The 26,885-nt window shown below is 34.6% G+C and overlaps 1 protein-coding gene across 16 annotated transcripts in view; it reads right to left on the minus strand.

Moving 5' to 3' along the window:
• The window catches only part of DLG2 (discs large MAGUK scaffold protein 2), a 2,591,935-nt gene that overhangs the window by 28,148 nt on the left and 2,536,902 nt on the right, over positions 1-26,885 (minus strand). For 11 of the 16 annotated variants that reach the window (XM_051987236.1, XM_051987234.1, XM_051987238.1 and 8 more), the window contains 2 exons: positions 7,774-7,819; positions 3,004-3,045 (listed from right to left, as the gene is read on the minus strand). In XM_051987236.1, coding sequence (XP_051843196.1) covers positions 3,004-3,045; positions 7,774-7,819 — 88 coding nt within the window. Of the gene's footprint in view, positions 1-3,003; positions 3,046-7,773; positions 7,820-8,715; positions 8,816-26,885 lie in introns of all 16 variants that reach the window. The other 5 variants (XM_051987235.1, XM_051987241.1, XM_051987247.1 and 2 more) reach the window with 2 other exon arrangements.

Here is a 26,885-nt window from a genome sequence, read left to right on the forward strand (position 1 = left end):
TTATTACTAATTAAAATTTCTAATCAGTCCCTGGTTTTCTAATATTTTCAGAAAGGTGGAAAAAAAGGCTAGTTATGGTTTGTTTTCTGTGAGGCCACAAAGTCCTTATTGATTTTCTTTTATTTGAAAATTGTAAATGATATGGAACTGGTACCCTAAAGCTTTTCCCAGAGGCTTTTAGGACTGTATAGGAATACAGTACACTTTTTTTTCCTATTTGTCCAACTAATGCCAAGAAATTCAATTTCTGGCTCTCTTTGCTCTTTACCATTGAATTACTTTTAAAGTATTTTCTATATTCTACAGACTTTTAAGAGAGAGGAAAGGATGAAAGGCATATTTTTTTTTTGTCATATGGACATGTATTTAGAGCTGGGACTGCTTAATGGCTATCGAGTCTAACTAACAACTGATTTTATAGACAAGTTACAGAGAGTTTAAATGCTTTCACTAGGATCTCTGCTAGTAACTGGTAAGCAGGACAGCTAGGACAATGAATAGAGAGCTGGTCCTGGAACCACCAAGTCCTTGCTTCAAATCAAGCCTCAGACATTTGCTAGTTGTGTGACCCCAGGGAAATCACTTAACCTTTGTTTTTCCCCTGAATATAAAATATGGATAATAACAGTGCTGACCTCCTAGGGTTGTGGTGAGGCTCAAATGAGAAAATGATCAGTTTTAAGCATTAAGCTTGACATATATCAGCCACCATCATGATCAAAACCTGAGAAAATTATATTCTACTTTTGGAAAATCCTAATTGCTAGGAGGAATTTCTTTTTCAGAACCCCCCCCCCCCCCTCCAACTTTCTCTCTTTCATTACTATGTGCTAGTGATTATTCTGCCTTATAGGGCCATACTTAACAAACCTAATCCCTTTCTTCCATGACAGTCCTTTAAATATTTAATGATAAACATATCTAATCCTTTTAAGTCATTCATATAACATGAGTTCAAATCCTGTAAAAATTCTAGTTATCTTCTTTTGGACACATTCCAGGTCATCAATGTCCCTTTTAGAAAAAGTTGCCCATAAGTGACTGTGATACTTCCAATAAAACTTTGATCAGGGCATATATACTATAATAGGATTTTGTCTTCCTCACAGTGGAGGATGTAATATAGTATACAGTAGAGTACAATATACAGATATAGTATAGGGGAATGATCAAAGCTTTCAAATATTTGGTGGATTTTATTACAGAAAAGTGTAATTAGACTTGACAGATGGTGTTTCAGACAGCAGAAAAGGATATGGTAAATGGAACTTATTGGTGCAGAGAGTCTGGCTTGATATAAGGAAGTTTCTATCCATGGGAGCTGTCCTAAAATGAAGGGACTCCCTTATGATGTAGTAAATTAGCATGATTGGATGATCACCTGTCAGGATATTGTAAAGTGATTCTGGCTTACAAGGTTCTAAAATTACTAAAGTCCTAAGAATCTATGATTTTCTGTTAAATACCAAAAGTTTTCATTTAAGTGTATGAAAAGTCAGTCTTCTCAATGCTTATGAAACTTAATTATTATTGAAGGACTATTCTTAAAGCTGATGTTAAGGATGGAAGTTTATTAATTAGTTAAGTTTATATGCAGAAGGACATTGTCTTAATATGCTAATTGAGCAAATTTTTAAAAAGGAGGCAAAAGAGATAATGGTAGATTTTGGAATCTACTTAAATAGCATTTTCTTTTCTCTGGCTATGTCCATATGATGGTGACATCATGGATTGAAAAAAAATAAATAAAAGGAAAGAAAATCAATTTCTTTTGTTAGCTGAGAGCAAACCATAATCATATTTCTTTTTTCCCTTCACTAATTCAAATAGCTATATTGGCAGCATGACCCAGCCTTTTTCTGTGATATATTCTGAACAGTAAAGGGATTCCATCTCCTATAGGGTTCCATTTCCCAAAGCCTCACATTTGTGAGAGTAAGAATCCATCCTAACCTTGATAAATTAAAGAAAGAAGTTATAATTGATGCCCCACTTTATATTTCCAGTAATTTTCTAGTGTTCCTGGCAATTGCTCTCCAAGGAACCCATTTCATTGTGAAATGCAAATTAATCTGACAAAATCAATCAGGTTTTCTGATCAAAGTATTTACCTGTGCTGGATACTGTAGCAAAGACCAGTAAGTAGGTGGTATGGAACCATGGTTAAAACCCAAAGCTCAGAGTTGGATTGCTGGCTTCATAGGATAAGCAAATGGCTTGAGTTGACCAAATAAATAACTGAAGAGAATTTTTGGAAAGTCATTTGCTTTTTTCTCTTTGATGTTTATTTTCCAATAGGATTATTTCACTTTTAATTTACTAATGCTGGACTTTTTTCATCATTCCCCCCAAAATATGAAAAAATTTGTGAATTCATTTATGCATGGAGCTTCCAGTATAGGAATTTGTGATATAAATCATAACTCATTCATGACATATAAATAACTCCTAGTGAATTGTGTGAGGCACATGGAAATTTAGTGACAGTTTAATAAGGTGGTTGAATTTGGCCCAGGTTTTCTGCCCTAATCCAGCACCTCTAATCTTTATACTTTCTCCGAAAGTCTTCCCCCCACAATTTATAATATTTAAATCTCCCCATGAAATTTTTAAGAGGGGAAAAGTGATGATGGAAGTTTTATGCTTCATTCAAAAAACTGACTTGACATGAAACACTCATTAAATTAACCGTCAGTCTTGGGGATAGAATGCTCCACCTTCTGTGTCAAGTAATATTCTTTGTGATGAGCAGCCTCAGCAGGCTCTGACTGTGAACAAGCAGACCAGAGCCCTACCTCACAGGCCAGTTTTTAAGAGGCTATCATGACATTTTTTCCTCCAGATTACACATCAGATAGTGCTGTCATTTCAAGCCATTTGCCCCAGAGAAGTCAGATAAGCTTCAGGCATTCAAAAAACAAACAAAACACCATCACCAAACTTAAAAGATCATACAGCAAGCATTGCCAAAAACAAGAGCTGCAAACAAAAGCGAGAACTTACTGTAGCTACTTTCACTATCGCTGGCATTAGAAGAAACATGTTCTGCAAGAACAGTAAGGCAAATTAAAGAGATACCAAGCATTGTGGAGCAGCTGAAGCTGAAAGAGGACACGGTCATGCACAGTCAACAGAAAGGTGAGCAGAAGTGATCTTGGAGCCGGAGAGAATGAACTCATTCTGTAAAAACCTCAGCTACATGAGAAAGTAAAGATGAAAACTTAATCTTTCTATTATGGAGGAATCCATCCATCCAGTTACCCACCCATGGATTTTTTAGGCATATTCCATTCTTTTTCACCAAGGGCCAATTCTTCAGTTACATAAAAATTACTGGGTTATACACTAAAAAAACAAAAATACTCAGGTCCTGTTCACACATTATTGATTTCTTAGGCTATTTTGACAAAGGCTGGTGTGTCCAGGAATGATTATTTTTATTAGGAAAATGTTTCTTTTTATCATGAAAGGACAATTTACATGTAGGATCTTCTTCTGTCCTTCCAACTAGTTGTTAATCTTTGTGTAGAAGTTAATGCATAGTGTCCTTTATTAGTTAGAATTTATATTTTCCCCTTTCCCCAATGCTTTTTGATAAATAATTCCAGGGAGGAAAATGGTTGAAATAATTTTCTTCTTTGATTCATGAGAGTAAAAGTGTTGGGTGAGCAAATGAGTCACTTGTAAAGACTTCATTAGTGAGTTACACCTTTATTTGTTTTCTTCTAAGAATCTAGTTGTTTGAGTGATGGCTCCCTAGGGAAGGATGGATTAATGCCAATACATGAAAGTGTGTTAGAGAATACATCTCTGGGATCATATAGGTTTTATTACATAAATTAAGCTCATATTTTTCCCTTCTCTCATCATTCCTTTCTGATTATTATACTAGTATTTCTGATTTGGATTATTAAACTATGGTTGTTGAAGTAGTCGCCTTATCAAAAATATTTCTATTAGAGATAACATAGTCTTTGCTTATCTGACTTTTGGAGATTTTTACATCAATAAATAATTACAACAGATCAGTAATAGCTAACTGTAATATCACTGGCTTAATGCCTATGTGGGATGCCATTTTATTTTTATATATAAAATATAATTTATTGAATATTATGTATTGTCTCTGGCAAGTTAAACTGCTTTCTTGGAAATATGTGCTTTGGGTCACACAAAGGCAATTTAGTTGGACATTTTTTCCCCCTGATTATAACTTTACCCCTAACATTAGGCAAGCCACATCATACTGTTGGGTATGGGGGAAGTGGGAAAAAAGAATACAAACTGAATAATTTGTGTACATGTGACTCCATTAATGCAGAAACAATTCAAATATATCATCTTATAAATTGTGGGTCAGAGGTGTCAAATATACCCATATATATGTATACACATATATGTGTGTATTTATCTATATACCTTTTAATTTTATAATAGAATTTAAGTAGCTGAAAGGAGTATCTAATTAACAATGTCATTACTACAAGAATTCATAATAACAGCATGTACCTGCCAAAGGCTCTCTTGTAATATCAAATTCATTAACAGTCTCAACTCCCAAATATAATGTCACAAGAAAATTGTCTTTATGAGGAAAAAGAGCAAATTTTAAAGCATGTCTATGTAGTAGGTAAAGGTAAAAATATTCTGATAAGTCTAATGAGTTTTGGAATTTTTTTTTAAAAAACCATACAATAACTCAGTTTCAAGAGGGTATCAAGCACACATTTTAAAATCCTCACAGCACCTGGTCTTAAGTGATCTTAGTTTACTAATCTTAATAAGAGTGTTATAAATGTTTGATTTCTATTTTCTTTGAAACTGAAAATTAGCCAAATCCCTCTCATTAATGCTGACATTGTCATTCTAATGGTATCAGTCAAAATTTGGACTTCAGCCTTAATTACTATATGAAAAACATCATGGGTATTTAATTCAGGTAGGGAAACTGTTGATAAAAAAGGTTACAATTCATGACAGCATGCAGATAAGACATAGTTGATTCTTCTTCTCAAATTTAAGTCAGTCATTTGGATTGTTATTTAAAGGCAGAGATTCTTAATTTTGTTAAAAATCATACTAAACAAGTATCTTGTTTATGAAAGCAGAAATTGGATCCATAGAATGTCATCCTCACTTTTTCCCCAAGGCCTTGGAAATTAAAAAAAAATTTAGTTAGCAACTGTTTAGTACTTAAATGTCATAAAATTTTAAAGGGTATCCTAAGAATACATATATTTTAAGATCATCTTATTTAATATTTTTAAGAAGACAAACCATAAAATTATATCTGGAATAACCCAGAGGTACTCTGTAGCTGGGCAGAGAGAGAGAAGCTTAAGCCTTTTTATGTAGCCTTTTGGAACTGAATAGGCCAACAAAAGCCTTTTTAGAAAAATTAAGTGACAAACCTAGCTGTTAATTTAGATATCAAGAAGTTATTTGTTATTTATCTGCAATGATATTTTAACTCATTTTAAATATAACCATACATTATAGTTTAGGATACTGGATGTGATATATTCAATCCAGGTTTAAAAACTCAGTTCAAATAGATGTGGAATAGTCTAATAACACTGAATTTTTTGGATAAAATTCTCTGCATTGAATCTCATGTCTTCTGGAAAAAATATGTCTAGGGCACTTTGATATTATTTTTTGGATCTGGTACAAGAAAAGGAACTTAGGAATAAGTGAAGCTTCAGTTACAATCTTTCACCAAAACTTATTGTCCATTGAATCACAGTCTTAAATGGATGGCCTAGCAACTGTGTCTCATTCTTGTCATTAGACATACTAATGCTCTAAAGCATTCTTGATAGTTGGACATTGCTTTCACATTTTAAAGAGCTCCAGGGAATAACATTTTACAATTTTCTCTGTCAAAAAATTCTTCTTTAATCAGATTTAAGATTATGGCTTAGTACTTAAGAAAGGCCATGAAATCTCTTAGCAATTTCTCTTCACATGGACTGAAGCCAAACTTTTATTTTTTCCACTATTATCTAAATATAAGTTTGTATTATATATAATTCTTTTTTTTCTGAAAGATCTCCCAGTGATTTGCTATGTGATAATCAACACCTGGTTGGTAAAATAACAATAACCTATACACTCAATTAAAAAAAATTAAGATACAGCATGAATAAAATTCCATGTTTGCTCTCATATCACTGGGTCTATACATAAAAACTAAATATGGCAAGGGGGTGGTGGTGGAGAATTTCAGTCAGTTGAATTTAGATATCCATCTGGATCTCATTTTTGAATATAATACATATGTAAATAATTTGATTTCAGCTTGACTGAATTATATTTTGTGTAATATGTCAATTCACATACCTTTATCATTTTTGTTTGTTAGAGTTGTTAGGCCAGTGGTGATTATATTATATTTTTCAAATTTTAAGAAATTTTGATGGATTTTTTTATTTTTATGGCTGATGCTTACCAAGATTTTGCTGATGTGTGCCCAATGGGCTTCATGTTCTTTGTCTACTCCACAAGCCAATATTAAAGTACCCCATTGATAAAGAACCCCAGAAGATAAAGTTTTCATCTTTAAAGAGATAAGCAACTACTCAGCACTTGATTCTCTTCTATTTCTGAGAAGCTGTGTCATGATGAGCAATTTTGGAGAATGAATGATGAGTTTCATCATAAGAGTTGGCTTAAGTGACTCTGGAAAACAGAGCTCAGTCCAATGTCTTTTTGTTTTGAACATAAGAAATGAACAGCTTCTGAGAATTTTGCACTGTATTATTAAAGAAAACACACTGAGTATGTGATGCAGTTGCAAAGAAGTCACAAAATTTCTGGATTCTGTTATTTGTTGCCTATATGATAGAATCAGCATTGAAGGAAGAAAAAACAAAACAAAACATCAGGCAGTGTACTATGGTGGGTAAGTGTGGTTATTAATTTGGAAGAATGAGAAACTATCTAATGCATTCTTATGACATTAATTCTACTGACTAGATGAATTCTAATAGGTTAGCTTTGTCACTCTAGATCACAAAATGAAGAACCTGACCATCTGATTATTATTTAATGCAGTTAATAAATTACTGAAAGACAAATGAATGTTTCCCAAACTGTTTTATACAAACTCTTCAAGCCGGATCACTGTAAGTCAGAAAAAGAAATCAATTATGGTTAGATCACAAAAGCATGTTCATGAAATATCACATGGCTCAGTATTAACTTTTCGCAAATTCATGTCCCCCTTACCTAAGAAACAGTGACCTCTGCAAATAGCACAGCACTAACCAACTGCGGGAATGGGGAATTCAATTCAATAATCCCTTGTGAAAATACCAAAGCAAAAACACAAACTACATTTCTACTCTAATGTTCTAGAACCCTTTGGTTGCTCTTCCAGTCAATGTGGGTTCTTCCTCTTTGAAAGGCTACTAGGCAGCAGAGAAAGTGATGCAAGCATGTGCATCAGGGACCATGTTGGGAGCACCACATGATTGAAAATGGAAGGTGTTCCCCAAGACAGAAGTTAGAGTGCCTACCACACTATGTGGTTTAATGTTGACATGCAGAACAAAACAACTGAAAACTATTGGGGTGGGGTAGTAGAATGGGGAGCATTCACAGCTGGGTTACAAATGAAACTCATGTGCATGCTAGGAGTAGAAGGACCTCAGAAAAGAAACAAAAGTCAAACTGAAAGTAAAGGAGAAGGGAAGAAATTAAAAAAAAGAAAAAGAAAAAGAAGGAAAAGAAGGAAAAGGAAAGTTACAGTGACCATTCCTGGGAACTTACTCAGAGTCTTTGTTCCATAACCGTCGTCACCTAATCCGGGGATGTCCTGCATGGAAGTCCCCAGAGAGAGCAATGAGAGAGGAAGAACAGCCGTAGAAGAGGAAGGAAGAAGTCAGTGGAATTGAAATGGATACTACCATGACAGACCATGTTGACTAAGCAATCTGGATCCTTGCTTTCTCTCTCTCTCTCTCTCTCTCTCATTTTTTTTTGGAAACAACTTTCACCCCAAATTCTGCTGTTAGAGACTCACTCTGGTTTTTTTTCCCAAGAAAAATCAGAGCTCCAAAAGTAAAATGATGTAAACAAATGAAATTTCAGCAAAAGCAAATGGAGCCCAGTCAACACTACACAAAATATGCCAAGTGCACAAACAATCAAGTTCTACTTAGATTTTTCACAACAAATCCAGAGATTTACTAGTTATGATTAAGTGCAAACTTCTGAGCAGACTTAAATTTAATTCCTGATATAAAACAAAACAAAACAAAAAAAGGAGTTGGACAGTATTAGATGTTGGTTACCAACAGAGATAATGAGCAAACCTTTGACTAGCCTTCCAAAATAGGAATGCAGACATATACACCAGGATTCTGTCCCAATTTGGATCAGATTATCCCATTTTTTTTGAGGATTCAAATGGATAAAATGCAAGCCCAAAGGTATTATGTGGCCAAGAGTCCAGAACACAATTTCAATGAGTCTCTCCTCCCCATTTTTTTTTTTTAAGGAATAAATGACATTCCAAAGAAATAGAGCATGAGCTAGATCCAGAAAGCAGTCAATCACTGGTCACAGTAGTAATACCTCACCTGCCTGCCTCACCTGTCCTGTTTGTTTGCCTAGAAATGTGGGGGAAATTGTGCCATTGGTGTTGTGCTTTCCTGTTAAAGTCGGCTGTGCATGTGCTGTGTGTGACATTGTCTCCAAGAGTCTACTTACGTTCTGGATCACTGGTTTCCTGCTCACTCTGCTCCTTGCTCTTGTAGAATGGGAATTTTCGTGAAAAGATGAAGCTCTTTTTACGCTTGTCATTGAATGACTGTGAAGGAGAAAAGGCATGGGGCAAAAACAGGGACGTCTAATTGTTGTCACGCTCATGCTGACAAAACAACTAGTTTGTAAAAGTAGAGACAACTGCAGTGATACAAATTGGGCTTTTCAAAAATAATTGTGGGGTATCACAAAAGAGTCATTCTTTAACAGAAAGACCTGGGAAATTTGAAGAGCAACCCCTTTAAAAATACTAGATCACTGATGACATCAAGAATAAGGTCTCTCCTGGTGAACACTTTAAGAAATAGAAAAAGTTTCTCTAAAGAATTAAAATGATTTTTTAAAAATTAAAGCATGTTTCAGGATGAGAAATTAAGCCTTTCAACAGGAAAAAAAATTAGAATATTTAAAAATATTTGAAACTTCACAAGAATGTGAATTTGAGATTTATGGAACTGGATGGGGACTTAGAGATGATATATTTCAACCTCTTATTTTATAGATGAAGAAATTCTGGCTTAGAGGGACATATGCGTGACTGAAGGGAGAAGTGGTTGTTCCAAGGTACCAAATCAAGAATTCACAAGAATTCACAGTTGAAGAGAATTCTAATCATTAGAAATATGGTCTTTATAGGTGTAAATGATCATATAAGGGATATAAAGACACTGATAGATATGCCCGAATTATTATATCCAATTGAGTGTTCTCTCTTTTTAAAGTAGTCACCTTGACAAGTTAAATATTTATTTCACTGATGCTTTCATTGCCCAGGATGGTCTTAGAACTCCTTGTGAGTTCAATCATCTGTTATAACACTTTTCTTGCTCATTTATCATGTATCTTAAAAGTTCCTATTAGAATCTTGGAGTTCTTCTGTAGAATCAAGTTATAATGACTTTAAGATCCTGCCTCTACTGTTTTCTTCTTAACCAAATAAGATCTTTCCCAGTTTGGTGATTTTGTACAATATGAGATTTCAAATGAATTGTAAGGCAAAGTACATGGATATAACAAAAGATGGATAGTTTGGAAGTCAGAAGACTTGGGTTTAAATCTTTAATTATTGCCTGTATAACCATGGTTAATTTGCTTAACATTATCATATATAAAATGAAAGGAGTAGATCTGGTGTGGTGAAACTGGAAATGGATTTAGAATCAGATAACCTCAGTTCAAATTTAGGCTTTGTTACTTAAAATATGTGTGACTGTGATCAAGTCACTTAATGTTTTCAGGTCAAATTTTTTCAATTGTAGAATAAAGGATTTGGACCTTGACGTACAAGGTCCATTCTGGCTCTAAATATATGACCTTAACTTGTTTTCCCTGTTTTTTAAAATAAATTTTCTATAATTCTGAGCTATTAAAAACAATCAAATTTACCCTAAAAGGGCAAACATAAAGGATAAAGATAAGCATTACAGACTATCTTTGAAAGACATTCCAGGTATTTTGAAAATTAATTCAACAAATCTCACTGAAATAAGTATATAGCATTTCAAGGGACAAGTTTGAAAAAGACAACACACATGGAAAGGTATAGGTTCTGGGCTTTTTTTTTTTTTTTTTTTTTTCCTGAGACAATAGGGGTTAAGTGACTTGCCCCAGGTCACACTGCTAGGAAGTATTAAATGTCTGAGGCCAGATTTGAATTCAGGTTCTCCTGACTTCAGGGCTGGTGCTCTATCCACTGTGCCACCTAGCTGCCCCTGGGCTTGTTTTTAATGTGAGAATCAGTCACAGTTCTTTAGTCACAACTCCTGTACACTTTATTGTGCAATGTAAGATTTAGAGACTTGTTCAAATTATGTAAAAGGCATATATTGTTCCTGGTGTTGTTCTACTTTCATACTTTCAATATTAAGTTTGGTAACAACATGTAGTTGTCACTCAATATTCTTTTCTATTAGGAAAATATACTCAAGTCAGGGGAGGTTAGGTGCAAATATGATTTTAAGGTTAGACTGGATGGATGGTCATTAGGAATAATAATGTATTTCAAGACATTCTAAAATTTGAGGCCATTTATAAGAATATTTTAGTTCTTTAAGAAAAAACTAATGACAGAATAAGTGGCAAGTTCTCACTTAGGACAACAGAGAACATCATCTCAGAGGTCATCCTTGCTCCAACATAAGTTTGTTTAGTATAGATTTTGCAATTTGGAGGCAGATTCTCATCCAGAGACAATGTGGGGTGGAACTCATAAAGATTTTCTGTTTAAGTGGGGAAAATACTTAGAACAAAATTGAATAATACTCTTGCATCACTCCAGTTTCATGACACTTTTACAATTCAAGCATATTTAAACTTCAGTAACTGAAAACAACAACAACAACAAAAAAATACCATGTCAGAATTAATGATTTGTGATCATCAGACATTCAACTTGAACATTATGGGTGACTGTCATGCAAAAAGAAAATAAGTTTCATGCAGTTTGGAAACAATGCCAACAGGAAATAAAGCCTAAGAACAACATGGAGACACAAAGAACATAAAGGACATGGTGGTGGGCCCCCAACTGGGTCCGCATGCAAACCAGTTAATTAATGGTCTAATGGGGGCCAAATGAAAATGCCAATGTGTTTTTTGTGATCAGTTCTTGTCTTTTAAATCAAGATGTAATGTGTTCACATTTCTCAATATGAAAATGTTGTGTATCATGAATCATCTGATTTTGACATAATAATAATAATAATACTGGCCACCACACTTGTAAAATAACAAAAAAATACAAAATAATACCTCAAAAATAAAATAATCTACAACATCAGTTTTATTACCAAATGCCGTTTCATATTGGAATTAAAGAGAAAATAATGAAATTGAAACAATTAAGTTTTTCTGTGGTTTCAAGTAGACACAAAAATCAAATCATCATTTTAGTTCATATTCACATATTTAAAATAACATTAAAGCATCATTTTTCTAAAAAAGCAAGCATTTCCCCAAACTTTAACCAATACATTTAAATATCACAACTAGAAGGGGCTTTTGTTACTGTTATTTATAATTCTCTTTTATAATCTGACCTGTGATTTCACCATTGTAGGAACTGTTGGTATTATAAACAGATGCAGACTGGCAATTTGGTTGTAATTAATAGTTTTAAAGAATTATGGGGGGAAAGGAAGAGACACTAGGAGCTTAAGCTAAGCTAAATGGATATCAGAGGTAAGGTGTGAATCCTGGTCTTCTTGGTTCTAAGACCAATTTTCTAATTACTATGGCATATATTACAGAGCTGTACTAAAATAATCTTCCTGTATACTGCAATATTAATTTATTATGCCATTATATAAGCTTTAAAAGCAAAATCTGTTATACCATTTTAGATGAAAGTAATAAATCAGCAGTTTTGCTATTTATAAAAGCACACATCTTTAACCATCACAGGCCTAGTATAAAATTTTATTTTCACCCAAATTTAATAACTCCTGTCTTATGTCACTCTGGGCTACAAGTTCCTTGAGAGTTGATGCTGTCATCCTTGTACCCCCTATCTTCCCTCCAAGCATCTACCATGCACCTAGATAAAGTTCTGTTAAGAACTTACTATAGTAGATATTTAATAAAAGTTGGCATTTGAATGTCTGTTGATTTCAGTATTTTATAACTACTGCCCAAGGGAAAATTGAGAATGTTTTAAGAATTCCATTCAGATTTTTCAGGGTCATCTCCTCACAGATGCATACAGGGATTCAGAGCACATTCAAAGTAAAAAGGGTTCGATTCTCTTCAATTAATATTGCATTCTGTCATCTAAGAAAGCTGCTGATTTGTATTTTAGTGCTTACATTTCCACAAGTCACCGAGCACTTATTTATTTAAGCCAACAGCTGATATGCTACTGAATTAACTGGGTTTTTTTTGGCATAGTTATCAACATATACTATATAGGATAATGGGGATCGGAGGCCTCAGATTTAAAGGGAGTGACTATTCAGTCTAATTTCCTCACTTTAAAGATGGAGGAACTCAGACCCAGAAGAATGAGAGACTTTCACCAAATCATACAGGGAGTGACTGAGAAAGGTTTTGAACATAAATACTTTGGTTCTAGGGCAATGTTCTTTTTATCATACCATGTGATAACTGATCATTCTAAATATACCGTACAAATTTTGTAGCATTTATAGAGTGGGAAAACTAAAACCAGGCTTTAGTGCAATAGATTAGGAAAAGTACTTGCAAAGGAATTTCCTCTCCTCCCACCACTGAGGAGGGGGAATCTCAGAATATTATATATTTAATTTCTGTGAAGCATAAACATTTCTTGTCTTAGAATGAAAGAGATACAAGCACCCCTTCTAATCAAGTATGTGGGTCTTTTGTTTATCTTGTTGTGTAGCTCTAGATTTAATACTTTTTTGGTGTTGTGACAGACACTAAAATTACAGCAGGAGGCAGCTGCCTTTCTTGACCTTCAGAATCTCCCAAGATTCTGTGTCAAATGACATGAAGCTGACAAAACCACAACCTTCTGGCAAAGGGGGATGGAGATAACATATAGATATTTTCTAGAAAATCACAACCAGAATTTCTAGATTTAGAAGGTTAGATTTTGGCTTGAAATTCTTTCTTTCTTTTTTGGGAAATCCAGAATACAGGGTTATATTTTGCTTTTCCTTCTCACCCTCCCCAATTTTTCCTTTGTCCTATGTCCCTCAAGTTTTAGAGTACTGTTAAATTATTTCCACTGTAATACATACTATCTTGACTAACATAGTGATGTCATTTTGAACCTCTTTTGAGAACAAAGGACAATCAAACAATCATATCACCTAAAATAGGATCATAGATCAGTGTAGAGATAAAGGATTTAAAAGGCCATTTAGGACAAATGTATTTTACAGAGGCAGCTAGGTGATATTGTGGATAGACCACTGGACTTAGAATTGGGAGTTTGAATCCTGCCTTAGACATTTGTTAGCTGTGTAATTGGGAGTTTCACTTGATCTGACCTTTCTTTACCTCAGTTTCTCCAACTGAAAAGTAGGGATGATAACTGCTGTGAGGACTGAATGGGATGCGTAAAGTGTTTTGCAAAATTAAAGATGCTATCAATGTGATAGCTATGAAGACATTTAAGTTCTCTGTGGCTGAACTATAAAATAGATTTGATGGGGGTCTCTTCCATGTCTGAAGTTGTAATCTCATAATCTAGAATCATAGGTGAAGAAACAGAGGCACAGAAACTTCCCCAAAGCAATGTAGTTAGAAAGCCAAACAGATAATATCTGAATTCAAGTCTCTGACTCCAAAAACTTGCTTGTTTCTAGGCATCATATGAATATACTCAACTGAATTTATTTTTAAAAACCATACTAAATGGACGCTTGTTGCTGGTTTCTTTATTTTGGGGAGAGATTTCTTTTACTTTTAATGTCTAATTTCCCCAATTTCCCCAATTTGGCTTTTCCCCTGCTTTCCCTTACTTCTTTCTTTCAACTATACACCTGCCTATCTACTTGTTCTTTGAAGTCCAGATTTCAAACATTCTCCCATCAAAAAGCCTTCCATGATTGTTACAGTGGAAAACGATTCCTTCCTCATCTGCTATCATTTTACTTTACAGGCCCTTTATGAACAGAACTTATTTTAATTTGCAGTTATGACAATATCCAGGTATTGTTACTTCAATTCTACTGCAGTCTCCTTGAGCTGGGGTTATAATCTATTTCACATTGTATTTGAGTCTAAGGCTGATCTGAAAAGGCGTTTGAGAGGGATATAGGTTAAAAGAAGGATGCTCAAATATACTAACTGAATTCAATAGTGGGCAAGTCAAATATCTATTATTTGCCAGGCACTCTGCTAAGTGCTGGAGATACAAAAAAGGACAAAAACAGTTTCTTCTCTCAAGGAAATGACAGATTAAAGGGGGGAACAACATGCAAATAACTGAAATAAGATGTAACCAAGATAAATTAGGAGTAATCTCAAAACGAAGGCACAAGCATGCTTTAAATAATAAATACTTGTTTAATTGAATTTTTGAAAAGGTTTTAAGAGAGAGGAAAGGAAAAAGAAATATTTCTACAGGTTAAGAAACAGAATCTGTTTAAAGAAATCTATATATATATGCATTAAAAATTGTATATATAATGAGCATAAAAAGCCATCACTGGGAAGAATTCAAAAGGTGACGATTATTTGGATGAGAGGGAATATGTAAGATGAGCAGGCAGAATGAAAGAGGAGCCATCAGAGCAATACTCCTGCCTAAAGGAGAAGGCAGAAAAATCAGGTTCATCATTTATTAAAATGTGGACTGGAGATGGTAGTTGCTAGTCTGAAAATGGATCTCTAAAACTTTAATTGCATAAGATAATAACATGTCTCAGGAGTCATCAACTTGAAGCTGGTCTTTGCTTTGAGAAATCAAGCGTGGTAAGCAATCCCTCAAAATACTGAGAAATTACATTCCTCAAGAGTCTCTTCTCTCATTCATTCTCAACCAAATTTTTGGGTCAAGTCAACATTTATAATATATATATGTAAAACATGCAGTTGGCAATTCAGAGATGGGGAAGGCTCATTTCAGATGAAAGAGTCCATGAAGTGTTTGGCACAACAACTTGTAGCAAACTGTATAAGCTGAATGAGATACAGAATTTGAACATTTCAAGGTTAGAAAGAACCTGAATCCTCCTGTGCTGTTTGCATATAATCATATGCCATGAGCACAAGCTGCTTGTCTATAGCTAGGAACACTTCTAAAAACTAAATGGTCTCCTGCATTCCTTTACTAGACACCCAAATAATGGCTAACGTGGACCTCCTAAAAGAGTAATTGCCTGGGGTTTTTCCTTAGCTATGCTGTGTTCTTTATGAGAACTACTCTTATTTAATCTTAGACAAGCTTCTCTTGACTTACAGAGAAGAGCTATTCCCTTTCTCACTTGTCATCTATAGCTGTTCTATCTCAAAAGATCTCTCACAAAGTAGAGAAATGCTTTTATAACTTTGTTGAAAGGACTATTTGTGTCTATAATAAAATATAAGCAGCTAGGAGGTACAGTGGGCAGAGCACTGGATCTAAAATCAGAAAAACGAGTTCAAATCCAGCATTCACCTCAGAGGTTGTGAGGATCAAATTTTTAATATTTTTAAAGTACTTTGTGAACCTTAAAATGATACATAAAAGCTAGTTAGTAATGTTAATATTAGTTGCAAGCTTTGCCTTTACTAGCTGTGTGACTTTGTATAAATTACACTTTCTTTTTCTCAGAGTCATAGTTTATCTATAAAATAAGGGGCAGTTAAATGAGCTCTTGAGTTCCTTCCAACCCTGAGTCCTATTAGCTTATGAAAGGCACAATCACTCTAAGCTTAGTTTCCTCCCTAAAATAGAAATAATAATTATTTTACCCATCTCTCAGAATAAATGGTTGGATAATGTGAGATTTTCAAAGTGCTTTATAAACATTATTTCTTTTGATCCTCACATCAACCCCTGCCAGGTAAGTGCTATTAGTTATCCCTCTTTTATAGGAAAACAGAGGCAGAGGTTGAGTGACTAGTTCAGGATCACACAGTATCTGAAGCTAGATTTGAGCACAGATTTTCCCCACTCCTACTCTATCACCTGAGCCACCTATCTCTAGACTTGATTACAACCCAGAATCATGACTACTGATTAACATTCTTTTTACTCAACCATTTTTTCATCCCTACATTAGTCGCGTTGTGAAAGAAAAATCAGAACAAAAGGGAAAAACTATGAGAAAGAAAAAAAAACACAAAAAAGTAGAAATAGTATGCTTCAATCTGCATTCAGGATCATAGTTTCCCCCTCTTTGGAATTGGCTTAGGACATTCTATTGCTGAGAAGATCAAAATCAAAGTTGATCATTACACAATGTTGCTGTTACTGTGTATAATGTTCTCCTGGTTCTGCTCACTTCATCCAGAACCAGAGTTCTACTCACTACCTAATTCCTGTAACTCTTTCCAGGTTGTTCTGAAATCTGTCTGCTCAATATATTTTTTTTTAACAGCAAAATAGCATTCCATTCCATTAATATGCTACAAATTGTTCAGCCATTCCACAATTGATGGACATCCTCTCAATTTCCAATTCTTTGCCACCACAAAAAAAAGCTGCTATAATTATTTTTGTACATATTAGTCCTTTTTCCTTTTTTAATGATCTCTTTGGGATACAGATCTACTAGTAGTATTGCTGGATTGCACGCACAGTTTTGTAGCATTTTGGGCATAGTTCCAAATTGCTCTCTAAAATGGTTGGATCAGTTCATAACTCCACCAACATTGCATTAGTATTCTAGTTTTTTACATCCTCTCCAACATTTATCATTTTCCTTTTTTATCATACTAGCTGATCTCTGTGAGATGTAAGGTGGTACCTCATAGTTGTTTTAATTTGCATTTCTCTAATTAAGTGATTTAGAACATTTTTCATATGAGTATAGAAAGCTAATTTCTTCATCCAAAAACTGCTTGTTCATATCTTTTTAACATTTATTGACTAGAGAACAACTTGACTCGATTCTATATTTTCGAAATGAAGCCTTTATGAAAAATATTGATTATAAAAATTGTTTCCCAACTTTCTGTTTCCCTTCCAATCTTGGCTGCATTAGCTTTGTTTGTACAAAATCTTTTTACTTTAATGTAATCAAAATTATCCATTTTGCATTTTATAATATTCACTATCTCTTGTTTGGTCATAAATTCTTCCCTTCTCCACAGAGCTGACAAAATAAACTATTCCTTGCCCTTTTAATTTACTTATGTCATCACCCTTTATGTTTAAATTATATACTCATTTTGACCTTCTCTTGGTATATAATATCTACTTTATCATCCCACCCATTAAAAGTGTTAAATTTGATTAGAATTAGAACTAGAATTCAAATCTGATTCCTCTGGCTCCAAAATCAATCATTTCCCCCATTCTGTCATGTTATCTTTGTATTGTTACTTTAAAAAAATGTGAGCCCTCACCAAACCAAGAGAGAGAGAGGCTAAAAATGGAACTTTCAAAGGGAAACACACACACACACACACACACACACACACACACACACACACACACACACCAGGAGCTGTACTAGTTTACTCACTTATTATTCTGACTGCAGATAACTAGAGCCTGGAATAATCAGAAATGAAGTCTGAAGCATATAGAAGAAATGCCTTTGGAGAAGAATTTATTAACACATCTGTAGAAATGGCAAGTCTGCTGACAATTTTCAGCCATCCCCCATCTGAAAATCTGTAATGTTTCTCTAATGTGCTTTTCCAGCTTTTTGTTTCTGCTTTCAGCATGTTATTCATCACTGGAGTTGATATTTAGAGGAAAATATTCCCTTAAATCCTTTTAACTCAAGGCTTTGCAATTGTATTGGATCCTCTTTGGGAGTTGGGAGAAAGGGCCACAGTGTGGTGAAGTGTAATTCTTGTGGAAGGAGATGGAAGAATCCCAAGTTCTCTGGAATAAGATAGGAGAACCTCAGGCTTCAAGAGTTGTCTTTTAAAATGTACAATAGTGGCATTTTCCAGTGTTACTTAACTCATATTTCTAATGAGTTTTTTTACAAAGTACCTTATTTACAACATTTCTGGGAAGCAGGTGAGAAAAATGTTATCCCCATTTTGTTGTTGAATTGTTTCAATTGTATTTGAAACGTGGTGACCCCATCTAGGGTTTTCTTGGCAAGGAGACTAGAATGGTTTGCCATTTCCTTCTCTAGTTCATTTTACAGATGAGGAATTTGAGGGAAGCAGGATTAAGTGACATGCCTATGGTCACACAACTAATAAGTGTCTGAGGCTGGATTTGAACTCAGGAAAATGAGTCTTCCTGACTCCAGGCCCCATACTCAGTACTCTATGTGTTATAGTGCCACCTATTACATTACATGGATTTAGTGAATGCTTGTTTCTTTCCCAAAAGATGAACAAGTTCTTAAATCCTGGTTCTTCCACTTAGTGTCTATATGATTTTGGGTGAGCCTCATCTCACCTCTCTATGTCTCAGTTTCATCATCTATAAAATGAAGGTGTTTGGCTAAGGTGTCTGCAGTGTTCTTTTCAGGCCCAATAACTAGCTTATAATGCCATGTATGATCCTGCCATTCTGAAAGGTTTCAAGCATAGTACCGAATGGCAGATTAAATGGTCATTTTCTGAGCATTAGCCAAGCTAATTTCAGAGAGGGCAGCATCAAAATGTTGGCCATCAGATAATCAGGATTTTTTTTTTTTTTTGGCCACAGAAACTTAGAAAGACATAGAAAGACCAAAAAGCTGAGCTGTGTCTCAGTGGAGGAAGCACCTATAAAAAAAATTCATAGATCTGAGGATTTAAGTAGAAATATTACTGAATTGTAGGACTTGAAGGTGAATATAAAATAGGATGAAATAGTGTGAAGCTAAATGAGTAATAAACTTTGGTACTTTGTTTTCATCATCAGCAACAAAAGTAAGTAAGGAGAGCCAGGAGTTAGGAGTCAATTCACTCCTAATGTACTCAGGAGGCAACCTGGAGTGCAATGCTGGTCCCATAGAGTGATTTGGGGGCTTTAGTTTTTTCACTGACAAATGGGAGTTAGTCTAGTCTATCTCCAGCTCTAAAGCATCATGAGGAAAAGATGAGAAAACATGCCATATAGTAAATTAAGACATGTTTTAAAAAGTGGGACTATAGGGTATTTGGACCCAGCAGATGTCATATCTTTCTTATCTTTGTTTTCTCTTTCTTGATAGTCAATCTAGATAATAAGTATCAAGTCTAGGATTCCAAGTCCTGAAAGAAGAGAGCTAGGTGGTGAGAGAAAGCCAACTGGAGATATGCAAGTTCAAATGAGCTCAAGAGATGAGTAAGATATGGTTAAGACTATTAAAGTTCAGAATGGCTCCAGGGACAGAATCCATTATCAGGAGTGAGAGAATGGAGATGATGGCCATAATGGAGTGGAGATAGCATGAGTAGAGACATCCTTGAAGATTATCTCTATGATCTCCTTCAGTTCCCTGATTACTTGATTCTCTGATTTTTAAAGCTTCAGATCAGTGATCCTTTAGGATTAAAGATCGCTGTCACATTTCAGTATGTACTGTCCTCTTCAAATCCTCTCTGTGATAGTGATCTATATTCCAATAAAGCCACCATTGCTGATTCATCCAGAGTGAAACTCAATATGGTATAAAGAGTGAAGGACTTCAGCTTAGATTTGAATCCTAGTATTAGCTATCAGCAAACTCCTTAATCTCTCTGAGTCTCAATTTCTTTATTTATAAAACAGTGGCAGCTAGGTAGTCTGGAGTGCCAGGCTTGAAGTTAGGAAGACTCATCTTCCTGAGTTTAAGTCTGGCCTTAAACACAGTGTGTCTGTGAGCAAGTCATTTCCTTACCAAGTCTCACCTTCCTCATCTATAAAAAGAGACTAATAATACTTTCATTAGCTGTTTTGCATGACTATTCTGAAGAATCTGCTTTTTGCAAGCCTTAAAGTATTATAGAAACATAATTTTTTAGCTTTATTCCTGCAATAGAATTTAGAATATGATGGCTGTGAGATCAAAAAGGGAACTATTTCTTTTGCTTTGGGAAAAACCAAGGGAGACTTCATGGTAAAGATATCAACTATGCTGAACCTAGAAGGAAGTGTGTGTGTGTGTGTGTGTGTGTGTGTGTGTGTGTGTGTGCGCGCACGCGCGTGTGTAAGATATCTGCCTTCCACACACAGATGACTGAATGAGCATAGACATTTATGGGGACATTATCTTATATGTTTTTTTGGGCAATTTTTCTAAAAGACTGAAAATTTTGTTCTTTCATTTGTAAAGGCCCAAGCCATGGGCTTTTTTTCTATCCTTATTTCCCTGGGGGACTTTCATAGCAGAACATCTGGTTTTTTTTTTTTTTTTACTTATTGGATTTTTCATTTTCATCTCCTCACTGTGGCTAATGCCATCTTCTTTCCTGCTATAACATCAAGAGTATTTTGTCCATCTAAGAAGAGATTCTATATTTCCATAATAATCATTTGGGTGAGTTCTGTCTCCCTAGTTTTCTATTCATTCCTCACAGACTCACTCAGAGAATAACAAAACAGCAAATTGCTGGTAGGCACTGCTTTAGAATTTTATCCCAGCCCTAAGTAGGCAAATATAAGAACCTTACTTGGTTTTCCAAATTTATTAACAGTAAGCCCAAAGTAATATTGTGCCATTTTTGCCTGTCTTCTGGACTAAGCTAAACTTCCTTATAGCAACTCAGATGTTAGGTGTATAATAGAAAGACAGGAGAACTTGGTTTCTAGTCCCAATTTTTCTGCTAGTGAGATGCTAGGTGTTGCTTCAGGGGCTTGGAGACAGGAAGACCTGAGTGCAAATTTACCCTCAGACACTTAGTACCTGTGTAATCTAGGCAAATCACTTAATCTTGCTTCTCTCAGTTTCTTCTGTAAAATGGGCTGGAGAAAGAAATGACAAAGTGACTCTAGTATTTTTGCCAAGAAAATGCCTAATGGCATCACAGAGAGTCAGACATGATCTAAACTACTGAACAACAAACAACTCACCATATGTAGTTATGAACACCAAATATGTGTGACTCTACTTTGTATTTCTATGGCTTTTTAAATATTATTCAAAGCCAAGTCACAGCACTTTCTCTGTGAAGTTATTTCTTCACAGCTATCCCACAATTCTTTGCTTTCTTGGAAGCAGTAGTGGTCCTAGAGCAAGAAAATTATGGGTCTTAGTCTCAACTATAATTCATATCAGCTGTGTAAACTTAAGCAAGCCATTTAATTTCTGCGCCTTAATTTCCTCATATGAAAAATTCAGTTAATGAAATTAACATTACTTCATAGTATTGTTTTTGAGAAAGTACCTTGTAAATCTTTGCATTGTTCAGTTATGTTCAGCTTCATGATGCCATGGACCACAGCACATGGACCATGGCATTTTCTTGGCAAAGATGTTAGAGAAGTTTGCCATTTCTTTTTCCAGTGGATTAAGGATACCAGCATATATACTTAATAGATGTTTATTGAATTGAATTTTGTTTCTACTTTTTTTCAGAAGAGCCCTTTAGTAAAGACAATTGGAGCCAAAATGAAGAACCTTCAAATTAGAACATGGAGATGGACACTAATCATTATCATCATCAACATAATCATTGCTACTATCTCTATAGCACTTGAAGGTTTGCAAAGCACTTTACAGATGTCTCATTTGAGTCTCACAACAACCCTGGGAGATAGGTGTGATTATTATCTCCATTTTATAGATGAAGAAACTGAGACAGATAGAGGTTCAATGACTTCTCTAGGATACCAGCTAGTAAATGGTCAGGTCTTCCTGACTCCAGACCTAGTGCCCTACACACTGTGCCACCTACCTATTAATAGCAAAACAGCATTTTATGCAGAAGCTTAACCATTAATTTGGTCATAGAAATTTGTAAACCGACTAAAGTGTAGAAGAATTGTAAGTTGTATGGATAGGAGGAGTACCTACACTATCAAATTCACAAATTCTTAAAGCATTCATTATGATTAATATATTAGGTATTAAAATATGTAAATAGATGTGTGCATTTTTTATGTTTAGAAATCATCCATCTATTTGTATATCTGTCTATCTCTCTCCATTTATCTATGTATATCCATCTATTTGTGTAAAAGGGGACCTTTACAGTTGGCCTTTCCTACATTTCCGGTCTTCTTTTATAGTACTACTTTCCATGAATTCTGTAACACGACCACATTGACCTCCTTGTTGTCTTCTCAAACATGATACTCCATCTCTCCTGTTACTGTGTCTTTTCATTGACTCTCCACTGTACTTGGGATGCTCTTGCTCCTCATCTCCCCTCCTTGGCTTCTGAAGCTTCTTTCATAACTCAGCTCAAATTGCTCTTTTTTTGTAAGAGGGCTTTATTTCTTTTCCCTCTCATCAGCCCCTCACTGCTAATATTTTTCTTTGAGAATACCTTCCATGTTATTTATGTGTCTTATTATTTTTGTGTTATGTTCCCCATTAGAATATAAACTCCTTGAAGACAGGGATTATGTTTTTAAGTTTCTTTATATGTCCAGCATTTGGTACTTAACAAGAGTTTTTTTTTAAATGGTTGTTGATTGGCTGTCCGAAATAACTACCTTGGATCTAAGTGATTTTATTTTGTGTATCAGTTTTGAAGATAATTACCAGAATCAGGTTTAAAACCCTGGTCTCCTGCCTTTCAGGCTAGTGTTTTTTTTTTTTTTGTCCTGGACCCCTTTACTTCTGTTTCTTACTTTCTTCATATTAAATACAGCTTACATAATGGACTTACCCCACCAGGAAATAAGTACATCCATAATAGACATGTAATAAGTTTCAAATGTCAGCATATGAGTATGGTTTGGAAGTTGAACAATGATACTTTTATTGGGTGATGAAGGTGATAAAGACAAGTATTATACAACTTGGGAAATTTCAAATGAGTTAAAAACCATTGGTTGGAACAAAGATGGTGGAGAAGAGGGAGGGACTTACTTGGGCTCTCCACAAAATCCTTCCATATAATTTTAAATAATGTCCTAAAACAAATTCTGGAATAGCAGAACCCACTAGAGGATGGACTTTACTCCAACAACAAACTAGAAAGTGGGTAGAACTATCTGAAAACTGTGATTTTAAAAAAAGCCTGGGGGGCAGCTAGGTGGCACAGTGGATACAGCACCAGCCCAAAAGTCAGGAGGATCTGAATTCAAATTTGATCTCAGACACTTAATACTTACTAACTTTGTGACCCTGGGCAAGTCACAACTCCAATTGCCTCAGTAAAAATAAACAAACAAAAAACCCTAGATATCATCTTTCAGGAAATTATTAAGGAAACTTGTTCTGATATTCTAGAACCAGGGCATAAAATAGAAATTGAAAGAAACCACTGATCGCCTCCTGAAAGAGATCCCAAAACGAAAACTTCCAGGAATATTATAGCCAAGTTCTGGAGCAAGCAGCCAGAATAAAAAACACACAATTCCAGTATTTTAGAGCCAGAATCATGACAATACAGTTTTTACATTAAAGGATCAGAGGGCTTGGAACATTATATTCTAGAGGGCAAAGGAGCTTGAACTACAACCAAGAATCACCTACTAAGTATAATAAAACTAAGCCTAATCCTTTAGGGATTATCATTAAAAATACATTTTTTTAAATGATATTGAGGATTTGAAGCATTTTTAATGAAGAGACCAGAAATGAATAGAAAATTTGACTTTCAAATACAAAACTTTAAAGAGGCATAAAAAAGTAAACAAAAAGTCAATAAAAGACTTAATAAGATTAAACTATTTATATTTTTATATGTAACTCATAAGAACTTTCTCATTATTAGGGGACTTAGAGGGTGAGAGCACAGGTGAGTTGAATATGATGGAATGATATCTAAAAAAAATTAAGGGATGAGAAAGAGGAATGAGAGAAAAAGAAAGGGAAAGGTCGAAAGGAATAAATTATTTTATATGAAAGAGGCAAGAAAAAGTTTTTACAATGGAGGGGAATATCGGGGAGTTGGGAAGGAATGCTTGAACCTTATTCTCATTGGAATTGGTTCAAAGAAGGAATTGTGTATACTCAATTGGATATAGAAATCTGTCTTACCCTACAACAAAGTAGGAGAAGAAGAAAGTAGTAGGAGAGGCATGATGGAAGAAGGGAAGACAAATCGAGGGAAGTAGTAGTCAGAAGCAAAAACACTTGAGGAGGGACAGAATAAAAAGAAAGAGATGACAGAATAAATGAGATGGGGAATAAGAGGGAAATACAATTGGCAATCATAACTGTGAATAACATTGAAATAAGTTTTTCCGATAAAGACATCATTTCTCAAATATATAAAGAACTGAGTCAACAAGACCCACTCTCCAAATGATCAAAAGACATTATTAGTCATTTTTCATATAGTGTAATTAAAGCTATTTATAACTATATGAAAAAATACTGTAATTCCCTATTGAGTGGAGAAATTAAAATTAAAATAATTTTGTAGTACCTCAAATTGGCTAATAGGACAGAAAAAGAAATGGACAAATATTGGAGAAGAAGAGGGAAAATGCAGTCATAAATGCATTGTTGTATGTATATTTATGTATATTTATTTATTTATGATGGTACTGTGAACTGATTCAACCATTCTGTAGAGCAATTTGGTACTATGTCCAAAGAGCTATAAAACATGCATACTCTTTGAGTTAGCAATACCACCGCTAGATCTATATCTCAAAAGAGAGAAATAACAAAAAGGAAAAGGATTTATATATATAATATTTATAGTAACTGTTTTCTGGTCAAAGAATTGAAAATTGAGGGAATGCTCATCAACTGGGCAATGGCTGAACAAGTTTTGATATATAATGTGATGTATAATTATTGCACTATAAGAAATGATGAACAGGATGCTTTCAGAAAGAACTGATGCAAAGTGAAATGAGTAGAACTGGGAGAACATAGTACACAGAACAGCAATATTTTAACATGATCAACATGAATGACTTAGCCTTTCTCAGCAATATAATGATCGAAGACAATTCTGAAGAGCTTATAGTGAAAAATGCTTTTCATGCCAAGATAATGAACTGATACAATCTGAATACAGATTTAAGCATACTTTTAAATTTTATTTTTGAGGGATTTTTGTCTGTTTTATTTTACAATATGATTAATACAGAAATATGCTTTGCATGACTACACATGTATACCTATATCAAATTGCTTGGCTTTCTCAATGAGAGGGTTGGGAAAGGAGAAAAAGAGAAGCTAGAACTCAAAATTTTAAAATGAATGGTAGAAACTGCTTTTACATGTAATTGGGAAAAAATAAGATTAAATAAAATTAAAAAACAAACAAATAAAAAAATCATTGGTAGTCTTTATTCAGATTCTTCTGGGATTTAGGAGAACAAAAGAGATGGTTCCACAGCAAGACCACCAGGCTCTTTTACTTAAAGATTGCTTTAGAGACATCTTTTTTCTATATTGCATTTACTTCCACATGCACACAGCAAGTATTTTCTTGTTTCTGTAAAGACACATACTACAGCTGTCTGTATAAACTTCTCACCTCACAATCCACTGCCATTTCTGAAGAGTGGAAGAAGGATTGCTATTTTTCATTCCCATTTCAGTGTCTTGGTATTGAAACATCCCACATTGTTTAGATATGCTAGTTCAAATTTACCACCTTCTCCTGCTCCCTTTGCTTTCTGAGGACTCTCTATCATTGTCCATTTTCGGCCTTCAAACTGAGAAGATAGAAGGGCCAGCCATGTAGAATATGATGGATATATATGTGGCATTTTGTACCTCCTCTCCGAGACCTTAAAGGTGTTCTCCAGTTGTGATCCAGTAGGTGAAAGCATGTTTGGCAATAAGCCAGCAGGGGAAATAGTAAAGAAAGATGAAGATTAATGCATATATCACTAACTCATTCAGAGTCATTTATTGGCAAATGGGATGCAGCTAAATAGGACACAGAAAGTGACCAAAGAGAGCTAACCATGACAGCCAAAACCGCTGCTGTGAAGTACTTGCATTCAAGCACTCCCCTTATGGGAAGGACCTTTAGGATTTCCACCTGATTCAACATATTCAACATAAACTGATCATATGGTTTCCCAGCCCACACCAGATGAGTTTTGAGAAATGAAAATGAGGCTAAAGTAGAGAATAGCCAGGTGAGAGTTTGACAACAAAGATGGTGATAGAAAAACAATAAAAAGTAGACATGAGAAATAAAGCACTGTGATTTTTAAAAAAAAGATAGATTTGAATCTGTTTACAAAGTGACTTAGAAGAACAGAACTCTTCACATAGGGTGGAATTCTCTCAGGTTATTAGGGGGGAAAGAAATGCATAGAACAGAAAATGGCTACTCGAGTCAATAAACAAATTCAACATAATTTTTACTAAGTGCCTATCATATGTACTATGTGAAATAGTAGGGATGCAAAACTATATTATTCATCAGCTCTGCCCTGTGAAGTAGTAAGATGCATAATCACATAACTAGGCAAATCATAAGCATTTAATTATCTGTTAATGTTTGACTTTTAGCACTAATATTTAAATAGCTAA

This window comes from Antechinus flavipes, chromosome 3 (assembly GCF_016432865.1).
Source record: "Antechinus flavipes isolate AdamAnt ecotype Samford, QLD, Australia chromosome 3, AdamAnt_v2, whole genome shotgun sequence".
NCBI lineage: Eukaryota > Metazoa > Chordata > Mammalia > Dasyuromorphia > Dasyuridae > Antechinus > Antechinus flavipes.